At 47.4% G+C, this 14,726-nt stretch overlaps 1 protein-coding gene across 1 annotated transcript in view; it reads right to left on the bottom strand.

The window, feature by feature from the left end:
* The window catches only part of LOC139473626 (DNA-directed RNA polymerase III subunit RPC2-like), a 40,307-nt gene that overhangs the window by 19,898 nt on the left and 5,683 nt on the right, over positions 1 to 14,726 (bottom strand). Inside the window, exons 5-11 of the mRNA XM_071256301.1 lie at positions 9,814 to 9,914; positions 9,166 to 9,375; positions 4,411 to 4,492; positions 3,701 to 3,850; positions 3,321 to 3,437; positions 2,678 to 2,863; positions 705 to 818 (exon numbers count right to left, since the gene is read on the bottom strand). Of these exons, the coding sequence (XP_071112402.1) occupies positions 705 to 818; positions 2,678 to 2,863; positions 3,321 to 3,437; positions 3,701 to 3,850; positions 4,411 to 4,492; positions 9,166 to 9,375; positions 9,814 to 9,914 (960 nt within the window). The remainder of the gene's footprint in view (positions 1 to 704; positions 819 to 2,677; positions 2,864 to 3,320; positions 3,438 to 3,700; positions 3,851 to 4,410; positions 4,493 to 9,165; positions 9,376 to 9,813; positions 9,915 to 14,726) is intronic.

The following is a 14,726-nucleotide window of genomic DNA, read 5'->3' on the forward strand; positions in this document are numbered from 1 at the left end:
AAACAATCAGAACTGTCTGATTAAGAGGAAGTCAAAGGAATCCTCCAAGCAAAGTATCAGCTTCAGAGGCCTTAATGTTTGAGGAGATCTCGAAACTGTAAAAGTGTACACCAGACTATAGTGATGGCCTGATTGATGGACAACTTATATGCAGTTTTTTTATCTTTTACCTACCAGTCCAAACAGGGCACAATCCATCAGACATGTTTGAGTTCTAATTCACAAATCAACATGTGACTTTCAGAGCCATGTACATCGTACGAGGGCTAGTAAAAAAAAGTTCAAAGCCTGATTTACTTTCAACTATGGGCCACAACAAAGTGAACTAGTCAATGTAGTACATTGTTTGACTAGTTAATTGCAAGTGTATTTGGTCTGTTGGGGCCGTTTGTGTAATAGTGACATCCAGCTGAATGTGATAGGGGTCCTAATGGACACAAAAATGGAAGAGAACGAGTACCAAGCAGTCATCAAGTTCTTGACGCAGAGAAAAGTAGTCCCCAAGAAATTCATGACCGCATGTCACAAGTGTATGGGGATAAGTGCCCTAGCTATTCCACTGTTAAAGGTTGGACACCTATGTTGAAGGCTGGGAGCCTTGTTGATAAGCCTCGGTCTGAATGTCCCATAATTGCAGCTCTTGTTGACCATACATAATTCATGGTACTCTAACTGAGACATGTACAACTGACTGAAGTACTCACGGTGGAGATCGCATTGACGAGGCCGTTGGTGATCTGGTCCTGTCTCATGTGTCGCACGATGTCAAACTGGGCCGCTCTAGGCTTGGGGATAGTCATGTCTGCTATCTTCTTCAGCTGAATACAGAAACATCACATTCAGATCCAGTTATCACAACTATCACAACAAATAATAGTGTTCATTCTATTTGATGCCAAAAATATTTTAGTTGGTGTGTGCAATGTAATTGGCTTATCGCGATATTACAATACGCCTATCAGCAATACACTTATTGCAATACAACTCGTATTGATATGTTCCGATACAGTCAGAATAAAATTAATATAATTATATAAATTATATCTACTATCTTGAGACATATGTATGGATAGGGTTCCTATCTAAACCATGCAAACAGCACACACTTCACACTGTTTACATTAACATAATTGATGATGTGACCCGTGAAGATAGAGTGAGTGAGTGAGTGAGTATGGTTTTACGCCGCTTTTAGCAATATTCCAGCAATATCACGGCGGGGGACACCAGAAATGGGCTTCACACATTGTACCCATGTCGGGAATCGAATCCGGGTCTTCGTCGTGACGAGCGAACGCTTTAACCACTAGGCTACCTGACCGCCCCTCCCCTAAAGATAGATAGAATAGGTCTTCAGCAACCCATGCTTGCTGTAACAAGGCGTAAGAGGCGACTAACAGGATTGGGTGGTCAGACTCGCTGACTTGGTTGATGCATGTCATCAATCCCAATTGCATGGATCGATGCTCATGTTGTCAATCACTGGATTGTCTGGTCCAGACTCGATTACTTACAGTACGCCGTCATATAGCTGGGATATTGCCGAGTGTGGCGTAAACAACAAACAAACAAACAAAAATTTATGATGTAATAGATTTATCCATACTACACATCTTGCAATCTGAAGTCTGGATTAGTGAATGAAGAAGTACTATTTTAACAGTACAAATATATATGATTTGGGCCCCAGTACGTATTGTAATATGTATCACAATATAGCTCACCATATTGCACTATGTATGATTTATGTGCCAATACACCAACCCTAGAAACAAGTACCCACTGTACTATCTCCTGGTTATCAGTACCAAACACAGTGCACCAGCCTTATAACTGTAGGCCCTCTGCCAGTGTTGCTGGCCAATGGCCGTAGGACCAGCAGTAAGACTGACCCCTGAATGTATGTACACTAATCCTCATTCTCATTCTGTTGCCACTCTCTCTTTACTTTTGTTATTCTAAAACAAGCATGAAATACTGTTATCCCCCGCCAATATGATGTGTCTGTTTGTGTGCAAGGCAAGAAATATTGTGTGTTTTTCAAGATCTGCTCCAGAAACGTGTAGTACCGTCCTTTTCAGTCTAAATCAAAGTCTTTGCTATGGAAACTCGCAAAATATTTTTTTTAAATCCCAAACTATCAAAAGGCAACAGTTTAACACTAGACCTATCTATGTGCCAAGTTTGGTTAAGATATCTCTCATGGTTTTTTCATTTCTGCTCCAGAAACGAAACATGACGGATGGAAAATGGACGGACAGCACCCATTCCTATATACCCCCTTCCACTTGGTGGCAGGGAATAATAATCCATCTGTCCATGACTTAATTCTAGTGTGTGTGTTTATTGTTTTAAGTCACACTCAACAATATCCCACCTATATAACTGCAGTCTGTAAATAATCCAGTCTGGACCAGACAATCCAGTGGTTGATATAATGAGCAACGATATATTTTGTTGGGGTACAATAACGCGACATCAACTAAATCACCAAACCTTGAACCATTAAGTCGCCTCTTATGACAAGCATGGTTGCTTGGGACCAATCCTTATATGGAATCCCCATTGGTGAGTTGATTCTAAATACTGGTACTGATAACTGTATCTACAAACTTTGAGTCAAGTGTTAACTCTACTTCACTTCCATCTCCTGTATTTGAATAGCAAGGAATATTACCTCAGCATTGAATTTCTTGAAGAGATCTTCAAACAAAAGTGACAGCAACTGCCCTGCCAGTTCCAGCCTCTTGTTGCCATAGTAATCCCTGTCATCAACCTTCACCTTGTCACCTTCTGCTAGAACTATCCTTCGCACCATCAGGGCCAAGTACACAGCCTTCACCTTGAAATTCCACTGTACCACCTAAGGTCAAGGATAGGGTTAATAAAATCTCATCAATAACAAAATATACACCCAATATGATTCTTAGGTAGCCAACAATCACTCACTTTAAGCTCTGACTATTCCGAAAGCAAGGTCTACATTATCATGCCAGTATCAAAGGGTTTCCTACCCGTAAGTACTTTGGCGAGGTGTTTATAAATAAGTGCAACTGGTGTTGTGTAGAAATAGGGAATTCCATTGTGATGTATTTTGGTCATGTGTTACTTTAGGTCTTCTAGTCTTTGGATATAGCTTGATGTCTACCTTTAATGTCACATGGTCAAATGTTTAAAAATTGTAAGTACATAACTTTTTAACAAGTACCGATTTTTCAAGCAATTCTGGTCCCCTACTATATTCCCCTTAAATATTCAGTTGACTCACTTAAGTTTGCCCAACAATTCTGACATGACACATCTTCAAGTGTCTGACTCACCGGAACATGAGCAAGGACTACACCATGAAGAACATCGCGAGCTTCATCAACTTTGGTTTTCTTGGAACCAACCCAAACATTCCTCGTGCGAATTTTGTTTCCAATAAACTTTAATGCCTGTAAAGAAAATGTCACACTTCTTAGAAATAGCACCAAAAACCAAAGAATTCCATTAAAACAGAACAGCATAAGTACTAAATATGTCTCCTCAAGAAAAAAGCAACAAAATATTACCAGCAACTGTGAGCTAAATACTTGAATTTTACTCACTCTTCTAACATCTGAAGACATTAAATAGTGTATATGATTTTCATCCATTTTGTAACCAATAGTCGCTCCCTAGGCCATTTTCTAACATTGCGTCTCCCGCCATAGCTGACCTGGTTCTGTGTGAAGACCTGGGCCCGGTGACACTCTTCCAGACATGGCGCCATGGCCGCCAACACCTCCTCCTCGCTGCCGATCATCTGCACGATCTCCTGGTCACACTCGATCCCCATGGCTTTGAAGGCCACGGCCACAGGAATGTCCTACATCAGCAATAGGGTACACACTGAATGCAACATCCAAGTCAGCAGTATCTACCCTCCATCACCATTTCTGCCTTTCATGACAGTAGGCGACCTACGGGGCAAGTAACGAGGATTTCTGACCACTTTGTGTCAGATCACAGATATCAGAAGTTTTAACATGTTTCAGTAGGTATTAAACAGAGGCTAGGTTCCACAGACTAGTGTCTATTTTCTGCCTCATTCAAGATACTGTAAGAAATGCCATATATGTATCTATAATATCATTAGCTACGAGAACAAGTTTGTAGCATCGTGAAGACCAGGGTTAGCATTGGTCTCTAGCAACCCATGTTTGTCGAAAGAGACGACTAATGGAAACGAGTGGTCAGGCTCGCTGATTTGGTTGATGCATGTCATCATATTCAAATAGCATAGATTGATGTTCATGATGTCCATAACTGGACTGTCTCATCAAGATTCAATTATTTAAAGACTGCCATCATATAGCTGGAATATTGCTGAGTGCGGCGTTTAACAATAAACAAACACACTAGTTTGCAGAAAGGGATATACCTCACCTCTGAAAATGTGTTGTGCTTGAGGTAGTATTTCCCATGTTTGACAACAACATAGGTCTTACTCTTCCTCTCATGGGTGGAACTGGAGGAAACCAAAACAACATTCTCACATATCAATCATACATGTACTGTTATGTGGAGTGAGTGAGTGAGTGAGTGAGTGAGTGAGTGAGTGAGTGAGTGAGTGAGTGAGTGAGTGAGTTGTGTTTAACGCCGATTTTAACAGTATTGCAGTAATATCACGGCGTGACAGCTTAATGTGGGAGCAAAGCCTGAAGTGATGCAGGTCTTAGACGTTTACCACTTCGGTGAAACCCACAAGCACAGGCATGGTGCTGGCAAACCTAGAAACATAATCAGGGCGAACCGGGATTCAAACCCACAATCATAGGTTACTGGTCTGCCCAAGTAGCGCAACTCTGTACAGCGAATTGCAGCACCTTTGATGACTGGGCCACCCATGCCCCCTGTTATGTGGGAAAATAGCAAGCATACAAGTACTGGTAAATGATATAATAATTATTTGTGCCAGCTTACAATTACATACAACAGCAAAAAACAAATTGCTTGAAAATATGGGTTTTTCAGATTAAAAATGATGTTTTATTGGTCTGTCTTCAGTCGTACAAATGGGTATTTCTCATACCCTCACGTCTAGTCGCACGTTTAAAAGGAAGCCAGAAATCTGAAAAAAAACATGTTTTAGTCTGTTTTCAGTTGTACAAATGGGTAGAATTCGACGGAACACTGGAAGGAGGGTCGGGAAAGTAATCAGGAAGTGACCTCTTTCCAAGTTCTTCACCCCTGTAGTGACAATAGAACATTCGACCAGATGCACGGACGAGTTGTTTATCACGAACGCACAGCGTGGTTAATGCTCTTCGACCACAACTAATTATCGATGCGACTGGACAACTGCACGCGTCAGTTGAACTGCAATCGAAGTGTGGTCGACGTATAGTTTAGTTACAGAGCAACTCGCAGTATACATGGTAACTAAAACAGCATGGTTAATGCTCTTCGAAACACAACTAATTATCGATGCGACTGGACAACTGCACACGTCAGTTGAACTGCGATCGAAGTGTGGTCGGCGCATGATTTAGTCACAGAGCAACTCGCAGTATACAAGGTAACTAAAAAATACGAGCAGTATTATAAAGTATGGGAAGACGATGCATACACCGAATAACCACAATAAAAAAGCCAAAGTACTGCACACAACAATAAAACATAAGAATGCGTACATTCACTAACAGTTTTTATTGTAACCTGTTATCTGGCACGAAGTGTTGAGCAAAAAGTCCAAAGTGAATAAAGCACAAATTCACTGTCTTTTATGGGAGATCTGTTGTGCCACCACGAGTGGACCAAACTGTTTGAGTCCTTCAACATCTACTGTTGAGATATCTCTGAGATAATGCGAAGCAAACACTGAAGTAGATCTCCAAAAGCAGCCCTCCATAATAGCTTGCAGTGAACAATTACCGTTGAGTGCTAATGTTGAAGCTATGGCTCAAACTTCATGCGGATGAGAGGAGTTGAGAGGTGCGAGTCCTTGTGCCTCGTAAGCTCAGAGAATGACCACTCAGAGAGAGTATTACGTGTAATCTCTTTCTTTGCATTGGTTGAGAGCGGTATGAACAGCCGTCGAAAATGTTGTCGTTGCTGTTCAGATCGCTGCAGTTAAATACGAAGTGCGCGAACTGGGCACAGGGTGAGATCAGTGTGATCATGAGGGCCCATAATGGCAGACAAGGAAGGAATGTGGAACATTCTCGAATCTTGGCCAGGAAGTTGATTTGTCGCTAAAAAATCTGAGACCAAGATGGACGTTGCTATGGTTACGCTGATCGAACGTAATCCGACCGACATCAATGGCATGTATTTCCGATACTCTCTCTGCCATAGCCAGCGAGAGAAGGAAAGCCGTTTTCTGAGACAATAAGTCGAACACGACCTGATCTAGAGGCTCGTAAGTCTGACTAGACAGGTTGCGCAGAATGACATCGAGGTCCCAGGCCGAAGTTGAAGACGACCTCGGCAAGTCAGGTCTTGGGCCGATGTCAACAGACCGAGGACTTCCTGCCACGTGTGCACCGACGCCGGGGCATGTAGAAGTCTCGGAACGCTGCTGACAATCTTGTCCCAACAGTCTTGAGGTACCATGACCAGATTGACTACCGTCTGGAAGCATATCCCGATGTACTGTAGATCCCGAGTTGGTACCAAGTCCGACTTTTGAAGGTTGACGATCCACCAGAGGTACCGCAGTAGACTCAGGGTGGTCGCTAACTCTCCTTGAAGGGCTTCTGTGAACTGGTGAGCTTGGAGCCCGTCGTCTAGGTAGAAGGCGACCCTGATCGCCTGCCGATGGAGCCATTCCACGACCATCTTCATGATCCGTGTGAAAATGCACGGGGCCGTAGAAATTCCAAACGGGAGGGCCGCCCACTGGTAATGAATACTTTGGTATTCGAATCGGAGGTACTTCTGGAACTCGGAAGCTATTGGCATATGTAGATATGCATCCTGAAGGTCTATCGAGACGAGGAAGTCGTTCTCATGGTGAATGTGTCGGGTTGTTGGAGGTATGTTGCGTTGAACTTTTTGAGATTGAAAATAGGCCGCATCTTTGTAGAGTTTTTCTTGGGTACTAGAAAGATGGGCGAGTAGTACCCCGGCGATGGTGCTGATGTCCCTAGGCGAAGTACAGCCGCCTTTTCCACCAACGAATCGATGGCCTCCGTCAGCCGATCTGTTGGTGGAGTGTGGAATGTTGGGGATGACGTCAGTGGTGGCGTCGATCTCAGGCGTGGGGCGTAGCCTATTGTCAAAATGTTCTGAACGTAAGGGTCATTGAGGAAAGCCCACTTGTGGGCATAGTGATGAAGTCTCCCCCCTACCGGTAGCATGTCTAAAGGTAGTGTCACCAGGGTAGACTGCAACGACAGTGACGGCGGGGGAAGGGTCCTAACTTCTTCCCCCGCTGGCTCTTTCCCCCTCTGGGATACTTGGAAAAGGAAACCTGGTGACCTTTCCTGTCCGAATCTCTCTTGCGGGACGGCTTCTAAAAAAATCCCATCTGAGACCAAGATGGACGTTGCTATGGTTACGCTGATCGAACGTAATCCGACCGACGTCAATGGCCTGTATTTCCGATACTCTTGCTGCCGTAGCCAGAGAGAGCAGGAAAGCCGTTTCCTGAGACAATAAGTCGAACGCGACCTGATCTAGAGGCTCGTAAGTCTGACTAGACAGGTTGCGCAGAACGACATCGAGGTCCCAGGCCGGCTGTTGGAATTTACATGACTGATCTTCAACCATGAAGGCACGTACATTCTCGTTCTGTTAGGTCGTCGTGGGGCGTTTGAAACTGGTGGCCGTCTGGACAAATTGTATGAAGAGTGTCCTTCCATGACGATCAGGTAGTTCAGTGCAGTCGATGTAACCATGGCGACGTGCCGTAGTAATCTGGCCTGATACATATCGGGACTAGGCGTGGACATCCGAGAGGCTGTCGTCACAATCCATCGTCGACGTCGATTGTGGAGGCGTAGATGAAGGAGCTGGTGTACTGGTTGACGGTCCATGGACCCCCGACGCAGTCGAATCCGCCACCGTGATCTGGGCTATCAAACCCAGGTCGATATTAAGGTGAGACGAGGGCGTCGTTCTGTCATTATCTTCACTACGACGCTGAACTCCCAGAAACTCCCTGCGAGAACGTTGCACGTCCCCATGGGGACAAGGGCTATGATCTCTAACTGTAGAAGTACTACGATCCCCATCGTAGTTATCGTCCGAATCGTACTCCCGACGACCACAAAGGTGATGAACGCCCTCGTGTCGTGTACTGTCTCTCGACGAGGCACTCGACATGTCGTCCCGACTGGAACGGGAACGACTTCCCGCACAACGTCCCTATCGTCGTTTGTAGAACGAGATACGGACCGACTGGGGACTGTAGTCCCCTCTTGGTCCTCGTCACCACCCGGTCCCGGCGTAACAGGGGAGGCTGAGTGACGCTCTCGATCAACCGATTGACTGAGGCGAGTCTTTATCAACTGATTTCTTGTGTGTGGTTGACTCGCCACCCCCAGTGCCTGATGTGGAGGGTGCAGAGTCCAAGGATCCACCTGATGACCTTCTCTGCTTGTAGCGCTGGTCAGCAGTCCGCTTCGCCAACGCACGAAGATACAAGTTAAAGTTTAAAGAAGACAAGTGCTCACATTCTTTACAACGTTTATCCCATGAACACGTTGAAAAACCCGTCCTTAATGATGCAGGAAAGACAATACTTGTGAGTGTCTACTTTAGACAGTTTTCTTTGACACGAGGCACCAATGCCCGACATGTTGCCGCGTATATAATCAAGTCAAACAGTGAAACAATGGATTACCAAGGATTACATTCCAGGAGTCTACAGGGAAGACATATTTACTATTATTATTACTTTATTAGAACAACAACTGTAGACAAGCGATAAGTACTAGTAGAATACAAACTAGCAGTCTACCGTGAAAGACTTTCTCGAGCGACCAGCTCAGAGCACGCTGAGAGAATTGTGACATGTCATAGGGAGGTGCGTGCGCAACTGGACGGAAACAAGTTTAATGTTTACATTCCAGCTTCTGGCTTCCTTTTAAACATGCGACTAGTCGTGAAAAAAATCAACCTTGAAAGCAGCAGCATCTAAAGACATTCCTATCAAAACTTGACATAGAAAGGTGTTCCCATCATATGCTTCCTCACCTTGTAACTGAGCACTCGATCGTTCCCTTGTTGCTGATATCAACGATCATCCTGTTCTTGGACAGCTGCTCCTGTATAAGGATGACCTTCTCCACGCCCTTCACAATGAAGTAGCCGCCAGGATCCATTGGACACTCATTTAGTTTGGCCATTTCTGCCGGACTCTTCCCATTCAGCACACACTTGGAACTCCTCAGCATTATCGGCATTCTGGACAAGGGAATAGTGGAATGTCATGTTAACTCAACAAATCTGATTACTGCAACAAAGGGTCAGGTCAAATGGGGTTTAATGACGCGTTCAAGACTATTTCACTTACATAGCGACCAGTCCTTGTTTTATCCCCTTAATGCAGGGAAACAACAAGTACCATTTTTTAACATCTTTTGGTATGATGTGGCAAGGGATCTTCAACTCTATGCTTCCGCTCTCAACTCGACCATGGAGGCAGTCTATTAAAAAAAACATGCACATCAGAGGCAGCATTTTGTTTTGTAGTGGGCGGTAAGGTAACACTATCCGAAGTACGTAGTTATTAAGGAGGGTTTGGAAAAACTTCAAAACAATTAACTTCTGAAAACTGATACAGAAATAAATCATGAATCGGTAGGTGTATCACATCTATGTGACTCCAGTAGTCACACGTACCTGCCAATGGGCAGATTGTTGCGAATGATCCTCTGGTTTCCTCGCGTGTACTCGATGTCCACGGTGACGGGTGCCGAGTAGGTCATGTCCCGCAGGCGACACTGAAACATTGCAGTCATCATGACAAGTCAAATTAAGACCTTCACGTGACAAACTTTTACAAACCTGTAGAGGTTATGAATTCTCTGATGAAATCCTCCTTGGGGCACTTATTGCATTTTCCTTGCTCAAGAAAATCTACATGACATAGTTGTAACCATTTTCCTTAATAAAAAATGTTACCACACAAAAAACTTCGTTTTTGTATGATATACGACCACCCTTACGGGGCCTCACCACCAACGGCGCCTCACGCCAGGGGGAGCAACTCTCACCCAAATCACTTTCCATATGTCAAATGCTGACGGAATGTGGGGAGGTGGGTGGCCGTGCCCCAAGGAGGATTTCATCAGAGAATTCATAACCTCTACAGGTTTGTAAAATTCTCTTTCTGATTAAATCCTCCTTGGGGCACTTATTGCATCAGGACAGACTCCCAAAGATAATCTAGGAAGTGGCATCCGTCAGCAACAGGCGTAAATAAATATATCGTATTTGATTATTCAACAGAATAAAATATTGAGTTCAATAAATGGAACCAACCTTATCGTGAGGCACCACCGTCGAAAGGCGGGGGCTAGAGACAGGGCGTGGTCGACCATATATTATGATAAAGCCTGTTTTCGCGGCTTGTCATAAGTTGAGAACTCGAAACACCTCCCACCCCCACACTTTTTTTGAACAAGTGATATAGGGGCATAGATCACGAGAGACCATAACCAGCGCTGAGCTAGGCCAGAGAGTCCCCGAGGATCGAAGGAGCGCGTGCGCAAAATACGAGTATTATCGAGTAGTAAGGACTGATATTTATCGACCGCAGAAGATAAAATCCGGACCATTACCGAGCAGTATAACCGGAGGACTGTCTAAAATCTCGAATGCTCAATTGGCTAGAGATTAGAACTTTGCCCCGTTCGGAGAACTGACTGACCAAACCGAGTACGCTCGCTTGAGTGTTTGTCGAGTTGGTAAGGTTTGATGAATCGTGCTCGGCTGGCTCCAAATAGCCGCGGAGCAGATCTGCTCAATGTGCAGAGCCGCGGCGTACGCTTTTGACGCAGCCACTGCTCTAACCTAATGAGCCTTCAACCTGGTAGGGGGGTCCCTGCCTGTAAGCGTATACGCTGTACAAATGGTTGAAACTATCCACCTCGAGATAGATTGTTTACTCGCAGGTGAGCCAACCTTCCTACCGCCGTAACAGCAAAATAGTTGGTTATCCTTACGGACACCAATATTTCTGCTGATATAGGCCATGAGAGTCGTGCGGACATCCAAGACATGAGCATGTCTTGCAGTGGTCCCCGACGCGGAAGGCTGTGAAAGAGCAGGTAGCTCAATAGGAGCCGTTCACGTGGAAGCGTGTGCGACCCTTTGACAGTAAGAGTCCGGTAGTCGAAAACTGACTCTGTCCCGGTGATATTTATCGACCGCATGGAAGACAGTTATTTCGGGATCGGCTGACATAACACGAATGTCGCCTACCCGTCTGCCGGACGTTACCACCACAAGGAACGCCGTCTCCCAGCTCAACAGCTGAAGAGAGAGAGACGACAGATCCCGAAAGGAAGGACCGGACAGCCAATCGAGAATGATTGACAAGTCCCAAGGGGGACTGATCCGCCGGACTGGCGGTCGGATCCTGTCCACACCTGCTAAAAAGCGCTGCACTAATGGGTGTGCACCCAGAAGTGCCCCGTCGACAGTGACGTGAAAAGCTGCGATAGCTGTAGAGTAACCCCGGACTGTTGATGCGGCCAGGCCGTCATCTAGTCGCGACTGGAGAAACTCAATCACGGATACGAGATCTGCAGAAAAAAAAAACAACCCAAAAGATCTGCAATCCCTCTATCGACACACCAGGGCGCATAGCAGGCCTATCTATCGTACTGAACGTTTGTCGAATCTCTCCGCGAAGCCAGTATTGTGTCTGCAACTCGTGCAGGAATACCGCTCTTCTGGAGGCGATTCCTGACAGTGGCTAAGCCACCCATTGAATCCTTGGATTCGGGTGGAGGGCCCCGTTCTGGGATAGGAGGTCCGGTCATAAAGGTAATATAACAGGAGGCTGAGACAGAAACCTGAGTATTACTTGAAACCCACTCTGCGCCGACTAAAGAGGTGCCAGGAGCACAATTAGTCGCGCAGGCTGAGTGCTTAGCTGAGACAGGACCTTGGAAATCAGAGGTACTGGGGGGAATGCCCACAGAATTCTGTCCGTCCAATCTAGCTGGAAGGCGTCCGGTGCCACCGACCTCGGGTCGTGGACTCGGGAGCAGAACGTTGGTGTCTGGTGATTCATCACAGACGCAAACAGATCCACCTGTAACGGCCTGTATAACAGGGAGAAAATCCCGAATATCCCCGGGTCGAGCCTCCACTCGTGAGGAGCGAGGATCCGGCGAGACAGAGCGTCCGTACGGACGTTGTCCACCCCCGGGAGATAAACAGGTAGCACCCTGATATCGTGAGAGTCGCACTATAGTAGGAACTGCCACGTCTTTCGTCGAAGCGACGGAGACGCCGTTCCCCCCTGCTTCCGGATGTAAGTCATCGCCGTTTGGTTGCCCATCTCTAGACGAACCACTTGGCCACGAAGCAGACCCGGGAAGCGTTGGAACACCAACCTGACCGCTCTCAGTTCTAGCACATTGATATGCAGTTTGATCTCCTGCTGGGACCATAGTCCCGAGGCAGTGTGATCATTCAGAACGCCTCCCCAGCCGGAGAGTGACGCGTCTGTTTGAACTGTGAGAGACGGAACGGGAGTGTCGAGGGGGAGCCCCCGGGACAGATTCCCGACCTCGGTCCACCACTGGAGGTGTGTAATGAGCCAATACGGAGTCTCGAGCACAGTCTCGAGATCTTCCGAGTTCGCCCAAATTCGACAGAGTGCTTGTTGAATGGGACTCATTCTCAAGCGCCCCGCCAGACCAAATCCACTGTCGCCGCCATGTTGTCCAGTAACTGGAGCTATGTACGAGCAGTGTGACTTGCGCTTAAGGGACTTGATATCTTGTGACAGAGATACACGTCCTCTCACCGTGTTGAAATTAGCCACTAGGAAGACTAGATTCTGAGTGGGGCTCAGATCTGACTTCTTGAGACTGACCATCCACCCTAGCGTGATCAGAATATCTATCACTTGTTGTGTAGCTATCTGACTCAGGGATTGCGATAGAGCTCTTAGTAACCAGTCGTCGAGGTACGGATGGCAGAACCGACCTTTTGACCTGGCCACTTGGGCGGGACTCAACATCAGCTTGGTGAACACCCTCGGGGCCGTGAAGATCCCGAATGGTAGAACCCTGAACTGATAACACCTCCCGTCGAAAGAAAACCTCAGGTATTTCTTGAACTCGGGGTGTATTGGTATGTGGAGATAGGCGTACTTAAGTCTATTGACGTTAGCCATTCTCCTGTCTCGACAGGTGAGATCACTGTTTGGTGACTAGGAAACAAGTCGAGTAGAAGCCCTCGCTTTCCTGTCCCTCGGGACCCGGTTCGATCGCAGCTTTCATAAGTGCGTCGACCTCGGCACGGAGGAATTCCGCCTTCTCTCGGGTAGCAGGCACCGGAGTGTGCTTTATCCCGGAGAAGGGGAGGGGCGGATGATGTTTCCACCGAAGCAAATGGCCATCCCTTAAAATGGACGGGGTCCGGGGATTGTGATGTAACTGTCTCCGATTCCTTCAGGAATAGAGCCAGTCGGCCGCCTACGGGGACATCCGGCTGGAGGCAGTGAACCCCGGCTGTCGGCAGTTCGATAACTTGCGACTGTGGGTTCACCCGGGGCTCTTCGGGCGCTAATGGGAACCCATCGTTCCCAGCCCCGCGAATAAGCTGTTGGTCTCGACCAGCTGCCTTGCCCCGGCCCGTGCCTCTCTTGCTCCTCCCGGCGCCCTTATACCTGAAGGAAGCGGCGGCTTCCAAGCAGGTGTGGACGTCTGACCCGTGCGTTAGCGTAGGGGGGGACAATTGGAGAGGCCCGCTTACGCGGTTTTAACGCTTGGTACCTCCAACATGGCCTCATGAGTCTTTGATGGAAGTATACCATTGAGCGGCCTCTCGGACCACCTGCTGAGCCCCAGGGAAGAGGGTGGCACCCTCTTATACGGCAAAGCAAGTAAGTCTTGGCATGTGTAAGTCGAGTATTTAGATACCGACATCCACCGCCTGCGCATGCCCATAACAGCGCACATCATCTGCGAGGCACAGCTACGAATAGCGTCCCGCGTAAGATAACTGAACTTCCGTTAGTTGCGCGGCCAACTCCGAAGAGTCGACCGGCCCCTCTCCCGCTAACTCCCTCTGTACAGCCGACAGATACGCGGAGTGTACGGACACACGGAGCTGTTGGCATGCATTATGATATTGCTCCTCGAAGCATATGTAAGCAGCCTTCAACTCCGCACCGCACGCGGGAAAGGGGGGGGCAACAGCCGGCCCTGCTTGACCTTAGTCAAGTTGGGTGTCTCCGACTCTGGCATGGGTGCAGCCACCTGAGGCAGTACCTGGACAATCCTGTCCCGCACGTGCCTCTGCACCCGGCCCGATGCCGAGTCCCGGTGCCGAGGTTCAAGGGAACCCACCTGGCACCGGGCTAGGTATCCACTAGTGGAAGCCTCGGCCTCGGAAGAGGCGTCTGGCTCCGCTAGGGAAAGTTGTGCGTCGGTAGTGCACGGGCCGAGCCGGCGCCCGCCACCACTACGCTGGGGATCGACCGCGAGCCAGAGCCGAAGCTCGGTCTCGGATCGTCCCCGAGACAAAGGGAACCAACCTTGCTCCGGGGCAGGTATCCACTAGTGGAAGCC

Source organism: Haliotis cracherodii, unplaced genomic scaffold (assembly GCF_022045235.1).
Source record: "Haliotis cracherodii isolate W230 unplaced genomic scaffold, xgHalCrac1.p SCAF_3, whole genome shotgun sequence".
Classification (NCBI taxonomy): domain Eukaryota; kingdom Metazoa; phylum Mollusca; class Gastropoda; order Lepetellida; family Haliotidae; genus Haliotis; species Haliotis cracherodii.